The sequence below is a fragment of the Musa acuminata genome, chromosome BXJ3-4, assembly GCF_036884655.1.
Source record: "Musa acuminata AAA Group cultivar baxijiao chromosome BXJ3-4, Cavendish_Baxijiao_AAA, whole genome shotgun sequence".
Lineage (NCBI taxonomy): Eukaryota > Viridiplantae > Streptophyta > Magnoliopsida > Zingiberales > Musaceae > Musa > Musa acuminata.
Window position 1 is genome coordinate 44247460 of NC_088352.1, and position 21080 is coordinate 44268539.

The 21080-nt window shown below is 39.3% G+C and overlaps 3 protein-coding genes across 7 annotated transcripts; 2 read left to right on the forward strand and 1 right to left on the reverse strand.

Annotated features, from left to right (window-relative positions):
• Positions 1-624: 624 nt before the first annotated feature.
• LOC135635767 (amino acid transporter AVT3A-like) lies at positions 625-2017 on the forward strand. The gene has a single exon (XM_065147071.1). It carries the CDS (start codon positions 696-698, stop codon positions 1953-1955), a length of 1260 nt encoding a protein of 419 aa, XP_065003143.1. The 5' UTR covers positions 625-695; the 3' UTR covers positions 1956-2017.
• Positions 2018-3711: 1694 nt separating this feature from the next.
• LOC135636172 (protein EARLY STARVATION 1, chloroplastic-like) lies at positions 3712-15209 on the forward strand. 5 transcript variants are annotated; one of them, XM_065147776.1, is made up of 11 exons: positions 3715-4359; positions 5380-5471; positions 5734-5927; positions 8491-8530; positions 9609-9684; positions 10621-10725; positions 10837-10962; positions 11251-11372; positions 13766-13805; positions 14532-14606; positions 14753-15209. In XM_065147776.1, exons 1-11 carry the CDS (start codon positions 4109-4111, stop codon positions 14907-14909), a joined length of 1278 nt encoding a protein of 425 aa, XP_065003848.1. In that variant the 5' UTR covers positions 3715-4108; the 3' UTR covers positions 14910-15209. The 5 variants fall into 5 exon arrangements, with proteins under 5 accessions (XP_065003851.1, XP_065003848.1, XP_065003847.1 ...); XM_065147775.1 differs by having other exon boundaries at positions 3716-4359; positions 9603-9684; XM_065147778.1 differs by having other exon boundaries at positions 3717-4359; positions 10648-10725.
• A 749-nt stretch (positions 15210-15958) lies between these two features.
• On the reverse strand, positions 15959-21061 carry LOC103982725 (probable serine/threonine-protein kinase PBL21). Its single transcript, XM_009399724.3, has 6 exons — positions 20471-21061; positions 20211-20374; positions 19904-20093; positions 17960-18351; positions 16393-16928; positions 15959-16295 (listed from the first exon to the last, which is right to left on the reverse strand). Exons 1-5 carry the CDS (start codon positions 20571-20573, stop codon positions 16662-16664), a joined length of 1116 nt encoding a protein of 371 aa, XP_009397999.1. The 5' UTR covers positions 20574-21061; the 3' UTR covers positions 15959-16295; positions 16393-16661.
• Positions 21062-21080: the final 19 nt, after the last annotated feature.

Consider the following 21080-nt stretch of genomic DNA (forward strand, 5'->3'; position numbering starts at 1 on the left):
TTACAGCAAGTCACATTAATCATGTATTTTCATTCTAGTTTTCTGGCAATCATTGATCATCAATGAGAACTACCTAACAGACTAATATAAACATAGTAGTGATGGTTAAACATTAGAGGACCATTATACTTGCCTGTTTTCTTTCTCGTTATTTCTCCCTGAGCAGTAGTTAAACATTAGTGTTGTTATTTCTCCCTCAGTGTTGGTTAAACATTAGAGGACCATTACATCTATTATCGTAATAGATGATGCTTTGAGTGGTTATTATTAAAGACTAAAATCAATGAAAGAAATTCAGAAAATCACAACCGTCCGTACCGTCTATCTTTCTCCGTGATCTTTGATGCTGATGAGGTTGACTCGGTAGTTTGCGCGCGTCGGTATCGAACACGCTGCTCCTCCGACCGGTAACACTAACACGTACGTCTCGCTTCCCAAAAGAGGCGACGTTTGTGAGAGCGAGCGACTTCCAAATTACGCGGGACCCATCCATGTTTTTGGGGTCTATTTCTGACTCGTTATATACAAGTCGTTCGTCAACTCCCCCTCATCGTCTTCTTCCCTTCTCGATTCCATCACGCAACCTGGTCTCCTAGATTTCTTACTTCGCTCTGTCTCGATCAATCTCCCAGTTTGCACTACTCTCGTATATAGAAGAAGAATAAAAGGGTTAATTCATTTGATCGATCGATAACATGTCGTATGGCATCGACGAAGACTCCCCCAGCTACGGCAGGGACGCCACGGTGCCGCTGCTCCCGTCGGTGGCTGGAAGCGGCTACGGGGAGCGGCAGATGTCGTCGCAGCCCAAGACGTTCGCGAACGTGTTCATCGCGATCGTCGGTGCCGGCGTGCTGGGCCTCCCCTATGCCTTCCGGCAAACCGGGTGGGCCGCCGGCGCCCTTCTCCTCCTCGCCGTCGCAGCCTTTACCTTCCACTGCATGATCCTTCTCATCCACACCTGCCGCCGCGTCGAGCTCGACACGTTCGACATTATCACCTCCTTCGGCGATCTCGGCCTCGCCGTCGCCGGCCCAGTCGGACGCCTAGCCGTCGACGTCATGATCGTGCTCAGCCAGTGCGGCTTCTGCGTCGGCTACCTCATCTTCATCTCCAACACCCTCACCTTCCTCGTACCGTTATCCCTACCCTCTCTCTCCTCCACGGCCTTCTACGTGCTCGCCATGCTTCCATTCCAGCTCGGCCTCAACTCGATTCCGACCCTCACACACCTCGCCTTGCTCAGCATCTTCGCCGACATCGTCGACATCGGCGCTATGGGGGTCGTCATCGCCGAGGACGCCTCCATCTTGCTCTCCAACCCTCCACCGGTCCGCGCCTTCACGGGGCCCTCCGTCCTCCTCTACGGCATCGGGGTCGCCGTCTACGCCTTCGAGGGCGTCGGCATGGTCATCCCCCTGGAGGCCGAGGCCGGAGACAAGGCAAACTTCGGGAACACCCTCGGCTTCTCCATGGCCCTCATCGCTTTCACCTACGGCCTCTTTGGCGTTCTCGGCTACGCGGCCTTCGGCGAGGAGACCCGGGACATCATCACCACCAACCTCGGCGATGGCGTTCTCAGCGTGCTCATCCAGCTGGGCCTCTGCATTAACCTCTTCTTCACCTTCCCGGTCATGATGAACCCGGTGTTTGAGGTGGCCGAGCGCTGGCTGCACGGGAAGAGGTACTGCTGGTGGCTGCGGTGGGCCGCGGTGGTAGCGGTGAGCCTGGTGACCACGCTGGTGCCCAACTTCGGCGACTTCCTGTCGCTGGTTGGGAGCAGCGTGTGCGTCGTGCTCGGGTTCGTGCTGCCGGCGTGGTTCCACCTCAAGGTGTTCCGAGAGGAGCTCGGCTGGGCCAGCACTATCGCAGACATCGCCATCGTCATCGCCGGATTGGTGCTGGCCATCTTCTCGACCTGGTCTTCTCTCGTGTCCATCTTCAGCTCTGTGTAATCTTGATTACGTGGTCGGCATCAGTAGAATTTCTCTCTCCTTGGACACATTCCAACATAGAACGTTAGGCCGGGAAGCGTTGGATCTCAACTTCTCAGAGTATTAATTACTTGAGGAGACGAGAGAGACGGAGCTGCACTATAGATTTGCGGGCTTTAAATATGTAGCAAACTCACAAAAATGATTTGTTTGTATTCAGATTTACAATAGAATACAAATGCCTAAATCAATCTATCCGTGTCTTTTTTCCTGAAAATAGACAGTTTAGAACATAAAGATTGTGCTTTATGGAAAATGGAAAGAAAAATCATGGATGACTGCAATCAATCAAGCAATTCTTTCCACCTTGTAATATGAGCTAACAAGCCCCAGGTTTTATTTTGCTCTTCTGAGATGCATATTTGAAGAGCTATTTCCACCCATTCTTAATTAAGCCAAGGATTTCATGGTGATAATGCTCGAGTACTCCTACTGCAAACTGGGTGTCAAACACGAACTGCAGCCCCGATATACGTGAGATGCATGCATGCATTGGACGTCATAAAAGTATCAGCTTCATTGACATTTGTAAAGGCCAGTAACAAAACTGCAAGTTTAGGTCATCACGTCAACTTCCATTTCAGAATTGATCGCCGAGCTTTATATTATTATTTGATGGTTGGCTGGATCACCTTTGTTATCCATGGCCACATCTACTTCCAGTGCGAAAAGGACCTTGCACGTCAATCAACATCATGAGATCATGGAAGTACCAAACGGAAGCGAGCAAGCTCCGCACACCGCAAATGTAGGGCAACGGATGACTCGCTCTGATAGATTGACGCCATGCGAAGACGACCACCTGCATCAGTACTGACACCACAAGTTTTGAGTCGAGTTGATTTATACTGCATCAAGCCTTATCCTCTTACGGACATGAGGCAACGCAAGCTCTGCCATGGGACGTCGCGGCCGCTCGTTCCACCGCTGGAGACGGTGATCCACGTGTGACGGTGGTGCGATCTTATCGGCACCTGATGGGACGCCCGCACGTCCGCATTAACCCAGCTGATGACACGCGTTTGGTTGGCGCTGCTCTTCGTTGTATGCTATTATCCCGCGACGACACGTAGCAGTGGGATCATTCTGAAGAAAAAAGAGGGCGCTTGGGACAGTCAACGCAGAAGCCACGTAAGAAAAAATTTTGGACTGGTCAGCATCGTGGAATGTCAAACTTCTTTCTTGTTATCGAACCATTTTTGAACTTGTTTTCTTTGATTCACATGAACACGACTTTGATTGGACATTTACATACATATGTACGTACTAATTCTTTTATTTGATCAGCGGACGAGTATATGTAATGCAGCGGAACTCCTCGACAGAAGCCATCGATCATTCGAAGCGTGACGAAGCCGGAGATGTTGGTGGCAGAAACGACAAATATTCAACCACGTGTTCCCCACCCGCTTTTTATCCCTCGTCACACAGAAGCGGAGGCATCTACGGGACCCCACTGGATGTCCCACGTGGCGAGAGTTGTGAGAGTCCTCACTGCGTTGGTGGGAGCGACAGTCCAAATTGAAATGGCAGAGGTAACTAATAGCGAAACCGAAGGTAGAGACCGTTGCCGGGAAGCATGCGCTTTGTTTCCCAGCCCATGCGGGCGTACCCACACCGGGGTCTGTCGGCGGCGTCTAAAGCAAGTCCAGCGCTCGGCCCCCTCCCCCATCCTTTTGCGGTTTCGATCTCATCACCTCCCGGCCCCAAACGCTTGCAATTCCATTTGCAGGCCTCCACGTAGCTCAATGACCGGCATCCGATCCCTCTTTCTTCTCCTTTTGAATGCTCCGCGAGCAGAGGGGGAAGGAGGAAGACGCAACAAACCGGAGCCCACGGAGTGGGTCCCGCCGGCGCAGCTCACGTGAGTGGTTGAGGCCTCGTCAGAGAGCCGAGGCCCCGCCGCGGTCGTCCCATCTCTTACGGCCACTAACCCGGGAAGAAACAAACAGCGAGCCTCTTGTAACGGAGCATCCCTCTCTAAAGGAGGCTGTTTCGAAGACATCCTCTTCCTCCTGGTATCTCTTTAAGAAGACTCCTTGGCCTCTCTATATCTCTAATCTATCTGATACCGACCCCATTTCGATCTCTTGGGTCTTAATCTTGGTTGGGAAATGGCCGCGAGATCGGGGGGGCTCGCCGCGGCCCCCTTCGATCTCGGCTTTGGGAGGATCCGCCTCCCGCCGCTGCTCTGGATGCCCTCCTGTGCGCGAGCCGGCGCCGGCCGAGGAGGGGTCGGGAGAGTGGTCAGGTGCTGCTGCCCGGCGGAGAAGGCGGAGGACTGCTGGCTCGAGCCCAAGAAGAAGGTCGGCACGCGTAGAGCTCGGGCGGAGGCCTTGCCGTCTCTCCCCTTCCCTTCCACACGGTACGCTTCTTGTGAAATGCTTGGACAAGTGTTTTCGTGATGTGCTGCTGTCGTCGGTCCATTCTTTGCCTTAGGAACCCTGAACTTAAGGTGCATTGCCCTGCTTCTGCTGCTGAATTCTAGTTGGTCAATGTTGGTCCAAAACGCATTTCTGTCAGCCACAGTGCTGCCTTTTTTATTGTTCTACCAAGTCTCCATTTAATTCATTAAGAATGAGTTGTCCTCAATTGCACACAATATTTAGTGTTAATTCTCTGGCTCGGGTGCATATATCTCTTTTTCCTGGAGATTGTTATCAGCACATAGTGTTGCTTATCCTTCTCATCCTGGGGATATGCAAATAATGAGTGGTCTTGCATTTAGTTGTGTAATACTTTTATTGAGGTTGTTAATAGTTTATCAAAGGCACATTAGCCTCATAGTTCCACTTATGGATACTTTATACCCGTTCCTTGAGGACCTCCATGTACTAATCTTGTGTGCTAGACATGAATGTGTCGCGTGCCTCTCTAATTGTAAATTTATTACAGCACGGTCAAGGTTTGTGGTTAAATGAATCCTTGAGTTCCATCTAGCATTCTGATTAGATATCGTCAAAGCTTATCCACAAGCTATGAAGCTTCCTCTCTTTTACACATTAGATTCATATAATTTATCAAGTCTTAAATCATTTTACAAGCCAAGTATGATCTTTTGGTCCCCATACATATCAATTTCATGCTTGTGTTGGAGATCTTACGTTAGTTTGTACATTTTTACTTCTGGATCTAATTGTTGCGATGCCTAAAAGACCAACCTCCCCATCATTTGATGTGTTTCTTTTAATTGAACTTTCTGTTCTGTAATCTACCACCAATCTTGAATTTCAGCATAAAAAGAGTTAATGAATCACCATGTTATTCTCTAACTTTCTATAGTTAACAAAATCCTGATTTATCCAGTTTGGAATTTGACAGTTGTTAATTAAAGTTGTAATGTTTAATTTTATTTTTTTTGACAAAGTTAAAGCTTTTATGACAGCTCCAAAAGGCTCTCCAAGCAGCAAGATTTCTCCTCTCGCTGCAGTCCCAAAAGTTCTGCTCCTGAGTCTCGTGATACTCCCCCCAAGAGAGGTGTGTTCCAGTGCCAACGAGTTTAGTGGTTATGAATTGTATAATTTTGTTAAAATGGCACCAAGATATTGGTATGCTTCTGAGTAGGGAGTGCTTTCCATCAAGAACAAATTATCAATAAGCCAGCAACAAGCATGTCTTTGTGGTTTGTATCATGTGTTTTCACAAAGAAGCTCATGCACTATTAGTACACTTTATGAATTTACTTTTGTCATTTGGAGTATTCAAGGAAAACATTTGCTTCTTTGATGTCTCCTTTTAGACACTGGTATTGCAAGTGAGAAAGAATGGGGCATCAACTTACTGGATGAAATGGTCAATGAGTTTGGCACAAATGAAGATGGAAGTACATGGTACCGGGAAGATGGAGAAGAACTCGGCGATAATGGATACAGATGTCGTTGGGCTAGAATGGGTGGTAAATCTCATGATGGCTCTTCAGAATGGAAAGAAACTGTAAGTTCTCTTGAATGCATTATAAATAAAGTTATGTACTACTAATTGAATTTAATAAATTGAAACTAATGAATGGTTAAATTAGTGTTTGTTTTTCTGAGCAATCTCTTTCACAAAAAAGTCAGTGTCATATATGGTTATACCAAACGAATATCAATTCTGAGTTTACCACATTGGTCACTTGTATGACCTATCCTGTCTTTATGCATATCCTCTGCCATCTGTTCATGAAAATATCTATTGCCAGATCCACACTGTTAGCTGTCTCTTTATCCTTCAACTTCATAGTCAATGGTTGGTTGCATTAGGAACTGCAAGGGTTGCTGTTGATTAATGTCTTATGATGTTATATGCTTTATCACCTGGTCTATCAATGCTGATATGACCTGACCCTCACATTTACAATTATGTATCCTTTATGGCAACAAGTTTGACATTGTTTAAAGTTTAAACTTTCTTTTTATGAATTACAAATATCAATTGATTTAATGTGAATTCTTTTGTTCGTGAACCTTCTTGAAAGAATATTGCTCTTCATAGTTTTACATGGGTGGGACAATCACTAAAATGTGTTCTTCTCATGAATATTCCCTCGTCTCCTTTTTGCATTACAACCTCAAGTAACTAACCTAATTTGATTTTTATGTTAACCTAGGATTATTGTGCCTATCAGTACATATTGATACCAATTCTTATCGTACTGGGAAAATCAGGTGCAGTTGAAATTCTGATGCGTGGCTAGACCAACTCGTGGCCTTAACACGAGCAAGACAACTGGCACAACACAAAACTGTATCATGCCAAATAGGTATCAGCTTAAATCCATGCCACAGAATGACAATCCTTGAATTTAACACCTAGTGCTCTGGTTGGCTGCATGAAGCCTTGAGAACATAGCTCTAACTTGACACGAATACCCATACAACAGCTTTTTAATTTACTGCCTAAGACACATGCTCGTGGAGTTGATGCATTTCACAATTGGATAATTTGTCATTTCTCTCAAGAGTACCACCATCCAGCAGCACTCAACCCACCCTCATCTGACAGTCCTCTTCCAACAAGTTTGTCACTATCACCCTGAGAGTTTCTATCTGAACCTGTAACACTACAAAATTTAGTCCCACATTGAAGGTGGGTAAAAACTTGAATTGGCTAAGGGCTTGGTAGGTTTACCATGATTAACTTTAGTCCAAACATTTTGGGATATATTATTATAAGCCTATCAAGTCAGTGGGTTTATCTCATTGAACGAAGCCAGTTTGAGTTGGAAAGAACTATTCATAGATGAGGTCAGGTGGATATCACAGTATAGAGGCCCATGTTGAGGTTTGAATCTAAGAAATTTTGGCCCATAATGGGGACATCATACGTTTGCAACATTCTGAACTTAGTGGATTACTTATTCCATCAGGCCAAGTCATACAAAATATCATTAATTCACTAACTGTCTTAATATATTATTTCCATCCATCCAAGACAATGATATTGCACCTCCCACTTGCCATCATAGTCGTCCTACAACCCCCTTCTATACCTATCGGCTATCACCACATCTTCTTCCTGGCTTTTTTACTCTTCCTTTCACTGAATCATGTTATTCACTATTTATATCCTTTTTGGAATAGCTTCACAATTATAAAAATGGTGGAGAAAATTTTGGTAATTTAAGAATCTAGAATAGCATCATTTGTACAGATAAACAATCAAACAATATCAAACTCTATCCGCTGTTTACTTTTATGTAATATAAATCCATAAATAATATGAATTAATAGCCTATAAATTTTGGTGAAAATGAAAATTCAGAGTAGGGGAGATCGCCCAGGTAGAAGATTCTAGTAGCTAAGTTTGCATTAACTCCTTATTTCTGTGTTGTACATGCCATTACTTTCTGGCAAGGCCTACAAGCATTATTGTAAACTTTTCTTTCTGTTATGTACTGTGTATGTGGTATCAAAACATGGAATATGTTGCCAATGCAAGCTACAGAGATCAGAAGAAAGAAATAAAGAAAACTTGGAGTGGAGATAACCTGAGTAGCAAGACCCAGGCTCTCCCATTATATAGTAGCATAGATGCTCTAATCCAACTTGCATTTGTTCCAAAATTTTGGTCTTTTGCTTTTTGGTCTAGGATGATCAGATGGATACCAATTGGAATTTACGATATTTAGAACAAGGGTAACCATATGAAGGGGAGGCCATATGCAAGTTCAGCCATCATATTGGTGCCATTCATCTAAAGGTGCATGTGAATTACAATTTCTGCAACATTCACATTTCCTCATCTGTATGGTAAATAGAAATTCGTTTGTAACATTTTCTTGGAGTCATTTTCTCAATCTTCTGTTATTTTCTTTAAAATGTTTACATATATTCTTGGATGAACCAAAATGTTTCTTTTTACAATCAAGTTCCAATTTAAAAGCAAAATTAGGCACTATTATGATTAGAAAACTATATATTAGTTTCATTATGTCTTCACAGCATTTGCTAGAAGCATCTTTATTACTCAATAATCAACATAAATACCAGTTTTACTTTCTGTGCTTACTTGACAGTGGTGGGAAAAGAGTGATTGGACCGGATACAAAGAACTAGGTATGCTACTTTGAAATGATAATGATTTGTGCTGGTTGAAGTTCAAATCCTCCAAGAGTTACATTTTATGCATTATGTTTTATGACACTAGCAATCTGATAACCCTTATGCCTTACACTATGTTGATGATAGATCTTCCTTAGCTAATGGTCTGGTTCAGTGATGTTTAATTGTATGACATTCAGTATATGCCACTTTGTTATGAAAGCTTTTCTGAAGTTAAGAAAAAAGCAGAACAACATCCACTATATGATTATTTTTAATAGTATTTTCCTTTTTCGTTACCTTTCATCGTCTATCTTTGCAGGCTAGACATTCTTTTCTGGTAATAACTACACATTTAATTCCGACTCAATAAATTTCTAGTAGTTAACATATAGGGTCACTGCAGTGGGAATGGACTTTATGGTACATGTACATGTAAAGTGACAATTCGATGTATAAACTTTGTTTATAAGAATTACACTTAGACAAAAGAAAAGACATCTCAAGGTCATCATGCATAGATAGACACAATCTGGCTTGCATAAGAAAACCTTATCAATTGAGAACTACACAACATAAGTAGTTTATAAAAAATGCTTGATACACATGTATGAGATAGTTATCCAATACAATGTCTGTCCAGTTTTCAGATCATTATTATAGGAGTATATTTCTAGTTAAAAGGTGATTTCTAAATACTAAGAAATATTAAAGCACTTAGCATAGTAGATCAGTTATTTAGTACATATAGATTTGACTAATATTATTAAATTATAAATTTTCAGTGCCTGAAATTATACCTCTGCATGTATATGCAGTCCCTGCATATTGTTGAATGACACAGTATCATGAACAGTTTATTATAAAAAAGTTTAATCTGTTCTGCATCTTAAACTAAATGTTGCTTCTATATTATTGCCTACATTATCATTGATGTCATGGACTGAATCTAAGATACACTTCTTACAAGTTGCTATTAGTTATTTATAATTATGTTATATCAGATGAATGTATGATTTACCACCTAATCGGGTAATTATTGCAATGTTGTTTCTTCTAAGTTCTAATTTGTTATCACTTTCTAAAGGTGCAGAGAAATCTGGGAAAAACGTCGATGGAGATTCATGGTGGGAAACATGGAAAGAAGTACTGTACCAAGATGAATGGAGGTAAAATGATCTCAAGTTCACTGATGTTAGCACTAAAATTATGAACTCAGTTGATATGTCATCAAACTGATTTAGTTTGAAATTGTTTATTTTTTGTGGCATAATATTATAGGAAATACCTTCAGCATAACCACTAGATAAAATTTTTATGATTTCTATTTTTGCCCAAACTCCAACGCACCATATTTGCATAGCAAGTACTTTTGGAACATGTAGATACCAGATTCTGTAAGAATTCCCCTTTGCTGCACATGTGTGCCTGCTAAGCATTGTGACATCATATGAAGGTGCAATTCCACAATGGCAAAGGAATGCTAGTAGGAGGAATTGTGGCCACTCAAACTCTTATTCCTAAACTAAAAATTCTGCAGAGTCTTCAAACAGCACGTACACCCCCACTCAAATTGGACAACAATACAAAATTCTGTCACATTATGTACCTAGCACACAGTATATCAAAAGATGTTAAAATTTAGATAATGGATCTAAGAACAATCATCCTAACAGAGGAGTTATAGTTGCAGGCAGTTCAATTACCTGATAAATATTCTGCAGCAATGCAGAGTGAGAGCATGCCATACAAACACAGAGTTTGCAATAAATTCTCTTTTAACTATTATAAAAAAAGTTACATACATATTATGTACTATAAGCTTAGCAACTATTTTTCTTTTTTCATCATAACTTATCCTGCCAATGCTACCATTAAAGGAGGCAGCTTAGTGCACACAGTTCCCCCATACATCATTACTCATGCAAGCTGAGAGACTGCTAATTTCTGCCAGTGCTACTATATAAGTATATAGTATATACACCCAAATTCAGAAAAAAATTATGGTTGCCAAGAGTCTGTTCTTTGTTTTTTCTTGTAAAATGTATATATTTAAATTTCTCTGCAAAGATTACAATTTAATATATGATAACTGTATAAAGCAGTAATGATGGACTCATTCGCATCTGTAGTAATCTTGCAAGGATTGAGAGGAGCGCGCAGAAACAAGCAAAATCAGGCACAGAAAATGCTGGGTGGTATGAGAAATGGTGAGAAATGAATCAGTATTTGTCACATACTTTGTTTTTTTCTTTGTTTACTTTATTTTTTTTTCTGTTATCTGAAGTAGTGAATCTGACTGGACATTACTTTGTTCCCAGGCGGGAAAAGTATGATGCAAAAGGTTGGACAGAGAAGGGAGCTCATAAATATGGAAGGCTAAATGAACAATCCTGGTGGGAGAAGTGGGGTGAACACTATGATGGAAGAGGATTTGTACTTAAATGGTTTGATTTTTTCCATGATCCTTTACATTCTCCTTTTTAATTTCTTGTGGAAACCACTGATGTACTTCATCTACAAAAAACAACCATAAATCTTATTCGATAACTTTGTAAGCATATCTTTCCTTCCAAATTCATTAAATATTTGCCATGTACTCTGTAATTGCAAGTAGATTCTAGATCTAATTTTTTCGAAGGGCAACTTAGATACTCAAACTTGTTTTGGATGATAAACTTTTGAAGTATTCTTCTGCTCTTAAATGCAATATAACTTATTTGCATGTTTGATAGGACCGATAAATGGGCAGAGACTGAGTTAGGTACCAGATGGGGGGATAAATGGGAAGAAAAGTTTTTCGCTGGAATAGGTTCACGACAAGGGGAGACATGGCATGTATCTCCTACTGGTGAACGTAAGTTGTGCTAGTATTGTCATTCTTCTTGGCATGTTGATTGCTAAATTGTTAGACATCTGCTCTTCCTGAATGTTGATGAACCTGAGAAAAATCATATGAGATGAACAGATTCCTAGATAAATTTATTTGTTTTAAGCTTAATTTACAAATTCTTTATTGTGCCCATTCAATCTAAGATAATTCTTCTATGTAGACAATAGAAACTTAATACGAGGATCGTTAGCTCAAAAATTTGTAGTGATTCAAATATTATTTTTTTACTACATCTCTTTGATGCAAAAGACAAGGAAAGAAGGGAGTGGCTTAAATACATATTTGTGCCTTTTTATATATCAAGTCCATATGTTTTTCTTTTTTTCTCTACTCATTTTGCCCACCTGTGTACCTTCTCTATCTTAACGATGATAAGCTTTTGTCTTCCTTTCTTGGCTTTCCATCTTTATCTGGCTCTTGTTGTTTAGGGATATTAGAGACTTTTTCTTAGTTGCATGAGCTTCAAAGGAAATAGAAAATGAAGCTTCTTATTCTGCAAATTTTTTCTTGCCAATCTTTGGGATTCCGAGGTTATTTCCAAGTTGCATGACTTTGAAAATAAACAAAAAAGGAGAGTTCCTTTGCAAATTTAGTTGCTTAAAATATGATTAATTATTAAAGTTAATTGACTAAACTAGTCAATGTTTGAATTGGCCCTTTCTTGTAGCAATACTAACCCAAATTTTTTGTTTCAAATGTTGTCCTATCATTAAATGAAGCAAGGATTGCAATTTTGGTCTATACCGAGTCCTGCTTGGTATGGTATGTACTGAGGTGTACTGACAATACGTTCAAAATCATCAAAAAAAAATATCTAAAAAATATGAAAATAGAAAAAAAATTAGATGGGGGTTCTTAAGTTATAAATGAATATAAATTTAATATAATTGTAGTAAAAATAATGTAAATTAGGAAAAAATAATATCATATATCTTTTTCGGGCTTTGAGGAGTAGCTTTGTGATACGTTTCAATCCGTCCTTCCATTAATATTGAATTATCTACAAAAAAAATTATGATTGATTGATATACATGATTGTACCATCAAAAAGAATGACGAGACTCCATAGGCGGTGGATCGGGATCCTCGATCCTATGTATCTATTTATCAGTATGATATGTTTGTCGGACTCAATCTTGAAATTGATCCCATGACATATTATACTAATGTCATTGGTGCATCAATGTGGTGATGGTCATAATTTGATCGTCGTGAACCACATGTGTTTAAGGCAGCTCCGAAAGCAAGGACGAATGTGGCATGTATTGGCCTCTTAATCATCCCAAATTAGTCTACTAAATTTGATCCGATCCATAAATCGTACCTTTGTTGAGTTTAAAAGAGTGAAAATGTGAGAATAAGAGAGGGATGTGAGTGAAGAGTCTGAGAGAGTTTAAGAGATTGAGAGAGTGAAATAAGTTGAAAGAAGGGGAAGAAAAGAGTTTAAAAAACCCTTTTCTAAGCCGCAAATAGTCAAATTGACCATATGAAATAGGGCAATCTCAACCCTTGATCAGTAACAATCAAAATTTGATCGTTACTAATTGGTACAGATCAGTAATGGTAAGATTTCGATCGTTGCCGCCCAGTATAGATCCCGTATCACCCGACAGAGGACGGTCCGTATACCAGTATCCTGTTGAACCGATACATACCCCCCATACCAGATGGTATGCATTAGTATAGCAAACCCTAATATGAAGAGTGGAAATTAGGAAGATTAAATTTGCAGGATCTATTAACATAAAGTTCGAATTCATGGAACCTTTTAGGGTTCTAGAAATTTTGTTTAGAAATTTTTAATGATTCAAAAGTGCTGTACTATCAGCTTAACAAAAATTCTAGAATGAAATGATAGATCAGTTTATTCAAATACCTACATAATCGAGTAAATTATTCTTTTTTTATATTCAGACATCATAAGTAGTTCAAAATTTCTTATTAACATGAACAAGAAAAGAATTTGCTCTTTGATTGTTAAACTATTGGTTAAAATCGACTGCCTGATATAGCCACCAGGAAAAAAAACATACTTGGAAGCCTTTGCATGATCTCTCTCTCTCTCTCTCTGCTACTACCTGATATAGACACCAGAGGAACACATATCTGGAAGTCTTTGTATGATCTCTCTCTCTCCTCGTTCACTACCTAAAATGAAATTGCAGGTTGTATTCCATTGAATTTCTTTTTTGGATAAGCTTAACATGTATGCACCAGTGCAGAATCATGTGGAAAAGGTGGAGTTGTTTCTATTTGTGCCTTTTAAAATATTTTACCTCTGCTTACTGCTGTAATTAAGTTATATACCTTACATCACTTGAACCAAATTTCTTGAAATCAATTGTCATTTCATGTAGGTTGGTCAAGAACCTGGGGTGAAGAGCACTTGGGAAATGGGTACTTTTCTGAGTTTTGGTTGCTTACAGTAGTCTTTAAACATGTATCAGCTGTGAATCTTTTTTGCCTAGAAGAATCAATTCTCCCTAAACTTTCAGAAATAGAAAGACCGTAGTGTCTCACTTCCTAGTTCCTAATCCATTTATCTAGGCACAGAATGAATGCAAATATGTTTTATTTTAGTCTTTCTCTCTGTGTTGAGAGGCAAACCACAAAATGTAACATTATTTGTCTATATTTGTAGAATTTCTGAAGTTTTGGCTTCCTGAGCCTTCAATATTTGCCTGTTCCTAGTTCCAAAGTTGGTAGTTAAATTATGTTATGCTTATTCGATAAAACTTACTGTATTGCTTTGTCTGTGCTCAAGATATTCCTTTGCAGAACCATATAATTTCATTCACCTACTCATTCTTGTGTACGTTCTTTTTATGAATAAACTTGTATATCAGTGTGTAACTGAATACATGACGAGCAATTAAATAATCCATTTATCCATTTGGAGAGGGGTGTCTCACATACATATTTTTGGATGCTAAGATTCTTATCATCCAGTGGAATCCTTCATCACTTTGTCCATGTAGGGTGCCCAAAAATTCTTTTATTCCATTTTGCTTCTCTGTAATAATTTCCTTTGTATGATAAAAGAAATTTAATTGTTGAACTAATTCATAAAATAGCATAAATTTTTATTTTTGAATTAACCATAACACACTTATTTTGACTCAGAAAAGTACACAAGTATGGTAAAAGCACGACCGGAGAAAGCTGGGATATCGTTGTGGATGAAGAAACCTATTATGAGTAAGATGATTATTTATGCTTTGTTAGTGCTTATTGTGCTTCATGCAACTTCTTTTAAGAGAACAATGCATGATATGCTAGTCTAATTCTAATGTGGTCATGTCTCCTGCAAATCTAATATATTGGTAATTCTTTTTTCAAATCAGAGCTGAGCCTCACTATGGTTGGGCGGATGTTGTGGGTGATTCCACCCAATTGTTATCGATACAACCTCAGGAAAGGCCACCAGGTGTATACCCAAATCTTGATTTTGGTACATCAGAACCAAGGAAAGATGATCCACCAGTTGAACCGCTTAAGTAGTGTTTAGTTTGCGGTAGGCAGTCCTATTTTTTTTACTAAATCTGGTTTTTGTGCTAAAGGACATCCTGAAATGATTTATCGAACATAATTCTTCTCTTCATTTATTCATTTGTCCTCTTGTGTTTTGCTGCTGTTTTTCTTCATTTATTCACAGTATTACGAGAGTTCAAACAGGTGTGGAGACAAAATCTCTTCAGTTGTATTTAGAACAAGTTGTGTATTTAGGTGATTGCTGAGCAGTTAGCACTTGTTTTCACTGTATTGTATCATGGTTTTAGTAATGCCATCTAGATTATTTAACACTTTGTTGTCTGATTGATTTGAAACGGAAATCATCATATCAATTAGAGGAAATATCTCATCAAACATTTTATGTCAGTATGAAGTTTTATGCTTGTTGATTCTCATTATTATTCTTTTTATTCTGGATATTTGTCTTTCGAGTCTTTTATCCATTTTTTTTTCAATCGTAAGTCTGGTTTGCCAATCTTCATAAAGCCAAAATCTTCTACTTTACAAGATGCATAGTATGACATGAGATACCACCATCAATCACCCAATTTAATTCTTCATTTAAAGTAGGTGCAACATAGGTTACATACATCACAATAGCGTGTGACATTAGCAAGAAGCCATGAGGTATAATGTTGTTCACCTATATTTCTTTGATCAAACTGAACCCAACCAGGAGACCACCACGGGAAATATCTTCCTCTATAGGAGATTTATCTCAACAATAAAACACAGATTTAGGAACGATGGGGAATTAAATTCTATGGAACTCAGAACCGATTCCATACCATTTTAGAAAATGGCAATAGCTAAAGGGTTTCTGCATAGTATTTTTGTGTGCTACGGATTCAGATCTAAATAGTTATCGTCTGGGAATTCATATTGTGCTTTCATTCAGAGAGAAAACAGTAGTGGTCAGAGAAAGATTACGTGAGTCTGCTGTTGCCATCCGAAGCAAATCTTGAATGGTTTGACTTTGACCATGAATATTAAATCTGCACATAATGCAACATAGATTCTACAGTGGGTCATGCAAACAAGATGAAACGCATGATCAGATATTGTTTCTTCTTATTCAATAGACGAGTCCCCAAATCTTTGAGAAAACAAACATAACATCACTGAGATTTTGAAATATATGGTCGCTGAGAAATTAGAGCAGAGTGTGAAATTTCAATGTGATTGAGCTCAATCTCTATCCATCGACGGTATCAAGTTCTAATCTCCAGGTTGTTTCATTCCTCAAAATGATGCCACGAGAATTCACCTTGAATAAACAAATCGAATTCCTTAAGTCCACATAGTTCCAGGTATTCATAGATATTCTCAACATTAATCATCTGCTTGCTCACTGCTGGTTCCTCCAGTAAAGCCCTGAAACCAACAGAAACGATGGTATGAGGTAATACATAACTAGAAAAAACTTGTCATAACAGTATATGAAGACTAAAATTGATTCTCACAAACTTACCTCAACCGCTTTGTCAGGTACATCCTCCTTTGCCCATCGTAACTAGACTCTGAATATATGATGACAATATTTTTGGTATAGAACAGTGTAACGCATCTCCACAAGCATATAATTTAATAGGCACTGCACAACATCTGATTTTTTTTTTTTTTTTCAATCACCATCTTCTACATCGCATTGAGTTGAAACTGTAAATATGCTACACGGCCGTTTTCAGACTTGGGGGCTCATATGTATAAATACCTTGAACCTCTTCTTCCTTTACACCCTCAAGATGGTGTACCAGTAACCTCCCCTGGGGGCGGTGATGGAGAGGTCTTGATCTTGGAATCAGGCTCAGGAATATATGGCTGAGATGCCACATGATTAAGGGCAACAACCACATCAGCCATGATGGGTCGAAAATGGGGCTGCTCTTGAAGACACATTGAGGCAATGACAACCAATTGGTGAGAGGCCCGTTGTGGGAAGCGGCCTTGAAGAAATGGATCAGCCAACAGGTTGAACTTCCTTCTATCACTGAGAAAAGGTCTTGACTGAAAGAAAGATACAGAAGTAAATAATACAGAGCAGCCTTGAAGAAGCTTTTATCGACATGACATATGACATCAAATTTGACTATGACATTATATGAAATAAGTAGCTTTTAATGTGCACAATATATAGGAATTGCAATTTTGCTACAGAATGAGCATATGCTGTCTAATCATAGATATGTCAGCATAAGCTGAAGTATACATGGACTACTTCATGTGGAGTACATGTTTAGAACATTTATTTGGTTAACTTGATTCCAAAATTAGATCCACAAATCACCCCACTAACATTAAGAAGCAAGGGAAAATTAACTAAGGTTTCTTTTAATGTATCATGATAAAGATCATTACATATACACAGTGTTACATCCAAATTGCTGTGAACTACAAGGTGCCATATAACAGAAATTCACAAATATGTTTCAGATTTGTATAAAAAGTTCCTGAAAGAAATTGAATAATAATTTATGAGGCACTACTTATTGGCAGAAAAATCAAGCATCATACACAGCAAAGAAGAATTGAAAAATAAAAAGTCCATTTATACTGGTTTTGACAGCATAAGAAGAATTTGCCAGTAGGATGAAGCGAGACTTCTTGTTATGATATGAAATGTAGAATGTCATCCACTGAGAGTAATTATATGCTAAAAAGGAGACAGTCATGTTGTTATAGGATAGTCATGCATGGTAAAAAAAAGTGAGGTTTACAGTCATGCGTGGTAAAAAAAAGTGAGGTTTACAGTCATGCATGGTAAAAAAAAGTGAGGTTTACAGTCATGCATAGTAAAAAAAAGTGAGGTTTACAGTCATGTTGTGATAGGATAGCTACATTTATGTATTGCAATAGCAGCCTAAACCACTTCACATAAAACCATACTGATTGAGATCTAAAAAGGAGATATAGGATTATGCATGGTAAAAAAAACTGAGGTTTACAGTCATGTTGTGATAGGATAGCTACATTTATGTATTGCAATAGCAGCCTAAACCACTTCTTCACATAAAACCATACTGATTGAGATCACTTACCCAATTTGTTAGATATTGCTCGCCTCCAATCCTTGAAGAATCAAAAGCCCTTTGCCCAGTGATCAGCTCCAACAGAAGCACACCAAAACTATATACGTCAGACTTCATTGTCAACTTGCCACTCAACGCATAGTCAGGAGCACAATAGCCATATGTTCCCATCACCCTTGTCGAGACATGTGTGTTGTCGCCATCAGGCCCAAGTTTTGCGAGTCCAAAATCAGAAAGTTTTGGATTGAAGTCATCGTCTAACAATACATTTGCAGCCTTCATGTCCCGGTAAATAACAGGAGGATTTGCAACATCATGTAGATATGTAAGCCCTTTGGCAACACCAACAGCAATCTTTATTCGTGTGTTCCATTCCAGGGGTGGTTTGCTCAGAGAAGGATCTGAAAATTTTAACAAATAAGCATAAACTGCATATGAAAAGCTTCAAAAATAAAATATAGTTTATCCAGAAAACAGTGAAAATGTGGAACATAGTTGAGAACATTATAAGACTACAAGGGAGCTGCATACACATTTTGTGAACTAAACACGGGAGATGCAGACACATTTTGTGAATATAAATTCCAGTGGCACGTTACATGCGATTAATTGTAAACTAAACATTTTGAGACCTGCGATGGAGAAAGAAACTTTTTCTACCCACAATACTAGCTCAATAAAATATGAAAATTAACACAGTATACATTGAATCTCATGAATACTTCAGATCACAATCAGCAATGTATTATTTGGTTCGACAAGGAGTTTGTCTAAAAGCTAACAAAAGCAGTCCAAGTATGCATTTACAATATTCAAACATTTTGAACAAACATGACTGGCTAGTTGGAATGAGTATATACATCATAGTAGTTGATAAGAATCTTGTTATTATTTGGTCACTTCTAAAGAGAGTTTGTCTGAAAGCTATAAAGCTAGTTGAAATAACAACAATTAATAGAAGTCAAAATTGTGCAAATCTAAAGAGAAAAATACAAACATAAAAGAATGGTTGGAATAAATATACAACACCTGCAGCTCTAAATATTTTAGAAATATTTGTCACATTGGCAAATTATATTTTAGAAATACAAGCCAAATATTTTAGAAAGCTCAGACAAGTTACCCTAAGGGTGGTGAAATTAATATATGTTACAAATTCCAAAGTAGTTATACAATGCAAAGATTAAAAAGAACTGCATTATGTTACAAGTGGCATTGTGGAATATATTGTTAAATTTGCAAGTTTTCAATGAATCCTTTTTATGTGGTCTTTGCAATTTTTTTTTGTCAAAGCAAACTCCATTGTGGATTACAACAACCAGTACATATAAACCAGTAACCTGAAGAAAGTTAATGTATGAACAGTCCAGTCCAAGTGTGTTTCCTTAAAAAGTGTTGCCATAGTTTTTGCATTTCTTTAGATATCATTCACCAACAAATGTTGTCTGGTTTCTGCCAGTATCTAATGAGGTTTATTCCAATGTCCTTCACATGCTGGGTTTGGAGTTTCTCCATCTAACCATAAACTAACGAAGATCCCGGCAAGTACCAGATCAAGTCATCTATGCAAAGGAGGTCGTACCATGCAAAAAGAAGGATATGCAATTAAACAATTTGTTGTATACCAAGTTTAGAGGTCATCTGCAACCAACAATATACTAATGGAGAGATCCTGGCAAGTACCAAAACGATTGCTTGGAATACTGGATCATGTAATCCACACCAAGGTCATAAACTATGAAGAAGCAAATGCTATCAAACACATTGCTTCGTCCTTCTGGAATTAGAAGTACATTCAACTACAAGTCCGCATGCAACAAAAAAATTGCATCAGATCCTAAAACAAGATGGGCCAGCAATAAACAGAACACAAGAAACCCATCGAAAGAGAAGCAGAGAAAACAGATAGGCATTGGCTGTGGAATTTCTGAAAGTAAGAAAAAAGACACTTACCAAACAGGTGGTCTTCCAAACTGCCCTTTGGCATATACTCATAAACTAAGAGCCTCTCGTCTCCATCAGCACAGTATCCAATTAAGCTCACAAGATTCTCATGCCGTAGCATGATCAGCATGAGCACCTCCACCAGAAACTCTTTGTTTCCCTGAAGCCCATCCCGGTTTAGCTGCTTAATAGCTACCACCTGCTCGTCAACATCCAAATCTGATTTAGACAAAGGTAAACTTTTGATGCAAAAATTACCAAGAAAAATCGAAGCTTTCCAGAATCCAAAATTATAATTAAAATAGTAAAGACTTGCCTGGCTACAATCCAACTGGCCTATGTAAACTCTTCCGAAGCCCCCTTCTCCGATCAAATTGGCTTCTTTAAAGTTCTGGGCAGCGGTGGCGAGCTCTCGGAAAGCAAATCTTCGGGCACAGTTCATCATCTCCTTTCCAAGCGATGACACCTCGCTCCCACGCTCTAATCCCACACAAGGAACCCATAATGTCGCCGAAAATCCCAAAGAAAGGTATCCGACTGAAAAATTAGAATGTGGAAGCCATTTGAGATACCCACCCGAGGAATCGCCAAGGAATCTGGAGTTGGGTGCGCCGGCGGTGCCCTCTAACCTGCAACTCCTCTCCCTCCGGCGAAGGTTGAAACAAGGAAAACAGCTCATCTACGGCAACGATCTCAATCCCTAACTCCGATCTAAAGGGAACTTTATCACACCCACGTCCATTTCCCTGTTGCCGCGGAACGGGGAATCATCGTCAATTTCCTCACTCTATACGCTCCTCCTCGTATCGACTGCCCTCTCTCTCTCTCTCTAACTTTCCTATCGCAAAACCTAAGAACAACTCGTCTTCTATAAATCAAGAATGAAGGCGGTTTCAGCTGCGATCCAAAAGACCTCCACAAGAAATAGCAAGAAGCACGACAAAAACCAAAGGAGTAGGCCGAACGAGAATGCCGAGAAGTGCGAGAGCAGAAGGCGGAGTCGCTGACACAAGTCAAGGAGGACAGCAACCGCTTCATACCTCATCCAAGGAAGGTTGCCTTTTTCTCTTTGCTGTTTGTTCGCTTCTTCTGTTGCTGCGGCACAGCAGAGGCGAGAAAGAGAGAAACGACATGGGAGAGGCGATTTCTGCGCCTCGTCGTCTCTTCCCTCCGTTGTCGTCTTCCT